The 7,166-nt window shown below is 39.5% G+C and overlaps 1 protein-coding gene across 1 annotated transcript; it reads left to right on the top strand.

Moving 5' to 3' along the window:
• Positions 1–3,383: 3,383 nt before the first annotated feature.
• Positions 3,384–4,731, top strand: Rad23 (UV excision repair protein Rad23). Its single transcript, XM_074087936.1, has one exon. The coding sequence runs from the start codon at positions 3,560–3,562 to the stop codon at positions 4,529–4,531; it is 972 nt and encodes a 323-aa protein (XP_073944037.1). The 5' UTR covers positions 3,384–3,559; the 3' UTR covers positions 4,532–4,731.
• The last annotated feature ends 2,435 nt before the right edge of the window (positions 4,732–7,166 follow it).

The following is a 7,166-nucleotide window of genomic DNA, read 5'->3' as shown; positions in this document are numbered from 1 at the left end:
CTCTGACACCTTATAAACCTTTCTTTCTTTCTTTCTTATACTATTTAATACGAAAGCGAGAGGGATCGCACGACACGAACTTCGAGTTTCGTAGTAGCCCTGCAGTGTCGTAACATGTAGGCTACTTGGTTACAACCTCCCAAATAAAACCATCGACCTTGAGTCATTGCGCGTACTAATTTTCTTGTCATGGAACCCAAAGTCGGTAAATGAGTCATCGCCCGTACTGACTGATACTGCTGCACGCGCACCCCCTCCCGCAGCTCGGGCGCGCTGTGCAGGGGAAGACGTTGGCGCTGCCCTAGAGCGCAGGCTAGGGTATCGGCTATTTCGACCAAAACAATATTTTGTCTTACAAATAAATAATTTTACTCGCAAATTTGATGAAAAACATTGTATGTCGCACGGGCGGTACTAGAATTACGAACATCGACTCATTAAAGCCCTCAGTCTTCGACTTCGGGCTTCTAATAAACTCTCGTTCGTAATTCTTTATTTACCGCCCTTAAAACACAATGTACTATTTCATCACACTAGGTCGTAAACAGTGTCGTAACATGCAGGCTACCTTGGTTGCAACCCCGCAAATAAAACCCTCGACCTTTTGTTTTTGTCATGAAGTCCGAGGTCTGTAAATGAGTCATTGACCGTACTGATACTGCTGCGCGCGCTCCTGCTGCGTGCGCACGCTGCTGCAGAAGCACCTGCGCGCGCACTTCATGCACATGCTGCGGAGGGGGAAAACAGCGGGGACCTAGCGCTGCCAAGAGCGCAGTCAGCGGTATCGGCAATTTTTGAAAAAAGTATTAGTATTTCTTTTAAAAATGTAAAATTTTACTCGCAAATGTGATGAAAAACATCGTATATCGCACGGGCGGGACCGGCGGTTCTAGAATTGGCATTGTTCATATTTTACCAGTGTACCCTGATTCGAAAACCATTTCGAAGAATAGGGTTTTTGAACAATTTTGTCCTATTCTAATCCAAAAATACTTAAAGCTACATATACACACTTGCAAGCGCGTCAGTGTATGCAAACATGGTAAGTAGATGTGGATCTCGAAGTTGCTTCGGCTCTTGTGTTGAGCTTGACATATGTTTATTTAAAAGAAATTATAAAATTTATTCGTTAGTCTAATAGCCAATGGCCAATCATGGGCCTAATCTATCGCAATAGCACAGCCAGCATATAACTTCATAATCCCAGCCCTTCCTTTGCGGTGGAAAAAGGAGTAAAACATGGTGACCCACTTTCCCCCAAACTGTTTACCAGTTGCCTCGAAGAAGTGTTCAGAGCGTTGGCGGTCTCTTGGCAAAGCAAGGGAATCGATGTCGGAAGCAAAAAGTTGACAAATATTCGTTTTGCTGATGACATCGTTCTCTTTTCAACATCAGCGAGAGAACTACAGAAAATGCTTCAAGAACAAAGCACAGCAAGCCTGAAGTTGGACTTACGATGAATCGGTCAAACACTAAGTTGATGACGAATAGCATCAAACGTAGGGTAATGGTAGATGAGCATGTAATTCAGTATGTCAACGAGTATACTTATTTGGGCCAGATAGTCTCCTTCGAAAACAGACAAGGCAAAGAAGTCGACAAACGTATCGAAAATGCCTGGAGGAGCTACTGGTCCATGAAAGCACTAATGAAGGGTAAACTTCCACTAGCCTTAAAACGCAAGCTCGTTGACATGTGCATCCTGCCCATCCTAACCTACGGTGCTCAGACCTGGTCTTTGACTGAGGCCCAGAAGTCCAAACTCAAGGTTTGCCAGCGGGCTATGAAGCGCAGTATCCTAGGTGTTCGAAGAGCCGATAGAATAAGAAACACTGAACTGCGCTCAAAAACCCGAATTGTTAATGTAGGGACAAAAACCGCCAAACTCAAGTGGGACTGGGCAGGACATGTCTGCCGGATGCATCCGGATCGTTGGGCCAAAATCACCACTGATTGGGTTCCAAGCGACGGGGACCGGAGCAGAGGTATGCCTAAAAGAAGGTGGCGGGACAATTTGGAGCGATTCCAGCCGGACTGGCAACATTTTGCCGAAGCCAGAGACGAGTGGAAGGAGAAAGAGGCCTTTGCCCAGCAGTGGGACACTATATAGGCTATTAAAAAAAAAGTAATAGCATTCATAATGGTCACTAAAATTTATTTAATATGCACATCCTCCGTACGGCGTGATCTAAGCGACACTAAGCACGAACTAACGTGTAAACACGTCGCAAGCGCTTGCCGCAAGTTCCATTGATCTGCAGGGCTACTACGAAACTCGAAACTTGAAGTTCGTTTCGTACCGTCCCTCTCGCTCTCGTATTAAATAGTATAAGTGTAAGAGGGACCGCAAAAAACGAACTTCAAGTTTTGTAGTAGCCCTGCTAAGTTGAAAAACCGCCACCGGCCCGGATCGGCAGCAAGCGCTGGCAAGCCGGGGCCGTTTACACGCTTGTGCTTGTGAGAGCTTGCCGAATCTTGGCAAGCGTCTAAAATTTAGACTCTAAAGGTAGGCGTCCACTTATCCGCAACGTACGCTTCGGACGTATCGGATTTGTTGCTTTGTATAGAAATATGCGATGCTTACGATGCGGACAGGTGGACGCACTTATATGAGTTTCTATACAAAGAATACTACGATCCGTTGCGTGCGATGCGTCCGATGCGTACGATACCGACAAGTGGACGTTTACCTTAAATGTAGCATGAGTTACGAATAGTATAAGTAAAAATATGTTTGACCTTAATTTGACCTTCATATTTTTCTAGGGATGAATCCCTTTACCTGAAAAGTAAATCCATAAATATCTAGGTTTGTCTATGGTATCTATCCGACCATTCCGACTAGTAATCTGTGATTCCGACCGGATGGCCAAGTGGTTAGAGAACGACTATGAAGCTGAGGTCCCGGGTTCGATTCCCGGCCGGGGCTGATATTTGTATGAATAATACGAATGTTTGTTCTCGAGTCTTGGATGTTTAATATGTATTTAAGTATTTATTTATCTATATACTTAAGTATGTTTATCCGTTTCCTATAGTATCCATAGTACAAGCTTTGCTTAGTTTGGGACTAGGACAATTGGTGTCAAGTGTCCCATGAAATAAAAGAATTGTAATTATCTCCATTGCTACTTTTCTACAGAACGTTTTGAAGTTGGCAATTGTGTGGCAAGGACATGAAAATAAAGCATAGATAAAATAAATTCCTCGGTATCGTTTTGATTTTCATCTTGTAAAGTTATAATTAGTATTATACCCACTAGGTTAGAGTTCAGTTTTGTTTGTCACTTCCAGGTACGTAGTATACAAATTCCTTGGTAGTAGCCCCCCGCATTAATGATAATGCTGCCACAGAACAAAAATGAATGCAACTTGATTTCTAAAATCCAATCCAGACATTTTTTTTTTGGTGCCACTGACTAGCAATAATTTGACTGAATGAAACGAACGAAGATTTTAATAGAGGTTATGTTTACTGGATAATTTGTCGAGTCAGGTACATTGCTAAAAGTGTTACAATATTAATCCAGTTGTTAAAGAACAACGCAGAAATAACAAAATGTTGGTGACATTAAAAACACTGCAACAACAAACTTTCCAAATAGATATTGATCCCGAAGAAACCGTCAAAGCTCTTAAACTTAAAATTGAAGTCGAAAAAGGTAAAGACTATGCCGCCGACCAACAGAGACTTATCTACGCAGGAAAGATTTTGCTGGATCATAATAAGCTCACTAACTATAACATAGACGAAAAGAAATTCATCGTTATCATGGTAACGAAACCTAAAGCGTCTGAAGTCCAAGCGTCATCTACTTCCGCTCCCGAAGCGGGTGAAAGTGCGTCTACTGAAAGCGGCGACGGAAAAGATAAAGCTGCTACTGAAGAGCCGCCTAAACCAGCACCCGCCGCAGAACCTGAGCATGCCGCCGAGGTGCCCGCCGCGGCCACCGAGCCCGACTTTGAGGCTACCGTGACCAGCATTATGGATATGGGTTACAACCGGCAACAAGTAGAGCAGGCGCTGCGGGCCTCATTCAACAATCGCGAAAGAGCTGTCGAATATTTAATAACAGGCATTCCTGAAGAGCTGCTCCAGGAACAAGATGTTGAAGAAGGATCTGATGAAGACCCTTTAGCATTTCTACGCGACCAGCCACAGTTTCAGCAAATGCGTGCAGTTATTCAACAGAATCCCAACTTATTAAATGCAGTTCTACAGCAAATAGGTCAGACAAATCCTGCATTACTACAGGCTATAAGTCAGCACCAACAAGCTTTTGTAAGAATGTTGAATGAACCTGTGAACCCTAGTTCTGGTGCTAGTGCCGCTGCTGAGGAAAGTGCCGATGTTCCGGTGGCCCAGCCACCACATGATATCATCCCTGTGTCAGCTCAGGACAAAGAAGCAATTGAACGATTAAAAGCATTAGGATTTCCAGAAGATATGGTTATTCAGGCCTACTTTGCTTGTGAAAAGAATGAAAACCTGGCAGCAAACTTCCTGCTGTCCCAAAATTTTGATGATTGAAATTGTTGCACAGTCATAACATTGTTTCAGTGGAGAGACAACAACAAATTATTATACTGAAGTGTATAACCAATGCTGTCTGTCCTTATGTCAATAGCCTAATAGTTTGCTTTTGTATATTTCAACAAGTGTATTTTTTTACACTTGAGTTTCACAACATTTTGTCATCATTTTATGTCTAATAAATTTCTTATTGTTCACTCAGTTGTGTTTTATTTTTAGTTTATTTTTGTTTTTATAAAATCCTTTGGGCTTATGGTAATCAATCGCAATAATTTTCTTTTCAGAGGCAAATTTGTGTCAAAGTAATTTAAATGTTTTGAAATTTTCTTCAGGGATAGGACAAATTTACTCTCTATTACTGTAAATATAAAGCGACGGTGCTGGCTGAAAATCAGCGCTCGGGTGTTTTTAACGCTTCAGCATTATGCTGAGCCAGTGTCCGATTCACAACCGCAATGACACATACCTTTGTGTTGTTTTTTTTTTTTGTACATAATAATTGTGTTGTCTTGTGTTGTGAATAAATGTATTTTCTTTCTTTCTTTCTTTCTTTCTTTAAATGTAAGACCATAACTAAATATTTGAAGAAGATTGACTTGATTGGTAAGTAGTATTTTAAAATATACTACAGTTTCATAGCTCTAAAAGTGAGGGTAGATCAGTTAGTCTGGTCGTGGAGCACGAAGAAAGTACAATGACCTTTCACCTTAGATGAATGATTGGTCAAGCGCGCTCGCTCGACTAGATACCGCGCTAACTAAAAACAAAACGTTCGTGAATGCGGCAACTCAATATTGTAGTGTGCGTAAGAACGGTGTAAGACAATTTGCAAGGATGCTAGTGTGCGTGACGAATTGTGTTGCCAGCTGCTCCACTGTTACCCGAATTATTGGGAAAATAAATTATTCTGTGGTCTATTAAGTTACTGGTTACAAAATGTATCTTGGGAAATACTTAGAAATTAAGAAGTAATTAAGAGTGAATGTATTAATATGTTTGTGTATAGGTTAGGCGTAGGTTTCTTCTTTAAAAAAATGGTAGGTATGATGTAGGTATATCAATGATCAGGCCTCACTTTTAATTTAAAAAAATATATATTTAAGGACATTCAATATTTACAAATTATTACTGAAAATTCATGGACTGAGTCACCAACTAAGAAGTTTTGCGTACTTAACACGTTGCACCTATAGTAAAACCTAATATAATGTACAGGTTAATTAAGACTAAAATAAAAATAATTGTTTACAAAATATACATACATAGGTACATGCATACATACATACCTACTTACATACATACGCTTGAAAAACATAACCCTCCTTCGGGCAGTCGGGTAAAAAGTTAACATTTCAGGAAAATGGGTAGAAATACGAAAAAAAAATTTTTTCGTTTCCCGTAATACCTAAGTAAATCAGCTGATCGGGCTTTTGACTGGGAAGACGAAAAACATTTTTAATTTTAAGACACATTCACCCCTTAATTAAAAAGTGTCTGGTAACAATTTATACACCTTCAGTGTATAATATCACAAAGATTAACATTAAATAATATAGAACTAGGTTATGTATATATAATAATTACGTTAGATACAAATAAAATAAGTTATTAAAATTTATCATCATTTAATGATGATAACAATAAAATTCAATTTATTAAAATCTAAACCACGGGGAATTTGATTCTTGTGTACGCGGCAACACAGAATGGCGTTTAGGGTTCATGTTATTTTATTTTGTAATTTCGAAATTATACGATATTTACTGATGTTATGTAATCCCAGTGTCCTTCTTATTTCTTGTAGTATTATTTATAAACAGTTTCACTGCGAAAACTGGCATTTTACTTCGGTTTATGACCAAAATTTAACAAAAATTCGGGACATGCACATTACGCACAGTTTGCAACGCGACTGACTCAAAGAGTAAAGTAATGTGACTGACTCGCCTCGGGCTCAGGTACGCCGATTTCGGCGTACTATTTGTTGCCGCATTTGACAAGTACGCCGGCGGTATCTAGTCGAGCGAGCGCGCGAGACCAATCATTCATCTAAGCTAATAATAAATTCAATATCACGGCTGCGTTATTTTTTCACTTTGCATGACGTTTCTCACATGTTTTTACTTAAGTTGCATGTATTATAAATAGTCTATGACAAATATTAAATTAATTATTACAAAAGACACGCACAAACGTCATCGCCAATTACAAAAAAAGTTGAACAGTTAACTTCCTGACTCATTTATTAAAAATTCACTGCGTAGTTTCCGTGTTTCTTTTCATATTTCTAAAGTACACATGATATAGAATAACAAAATAAATTATGAAATAAGTAATTTAATTTGATGAAACATAATAATAATGAATAAAATAAATTTGTCACGGAAATTCGTCAGCACCGTTGCAGCACCGTCAAAGTTAAATTTATCGAATGTTCTTACTACCTACCGAGATCGAGAGGCCGCGCATTTTTCCCCACGCAGAATTATCAAATTTCGGATTTACATTTGCTTGTGGACGCTTTGTCACACTTTTGCATCATTACCAACAACAAAGAAAACAAGGAAAATACCAATATTACATATTTATTAACTATTTAGGCCGGTGTATTTTATGAATAATACAATAAAAA

Source organism: Choristoneura fumiferana, chromosome 5 (assembly GCF_025370935.1).
Source record: "Choristoneura fumiferana chromosome 5, NRCan_CFum_1, whole genome shotgun sequence".
Lineage (NCBI taxonomy): Eukaryota > Metazoa > Arthropoda > Insecta > Lepidoptera > Tortricidae > Choristoneura > Choristoneura fumiferana.
This window is presented reverse-complemented; position numbering and strand designations above follow the sequence as displayed.

What these genes read in the sequence shown, in the direction of transcription:
- Rad23 (XM_074087936.1), top strand. Translation starts at nt 3,560, where the DNA reads ATGTTGGTGACATTAAAAACACTGCAACAACAAACTTTCCAAATAGAT.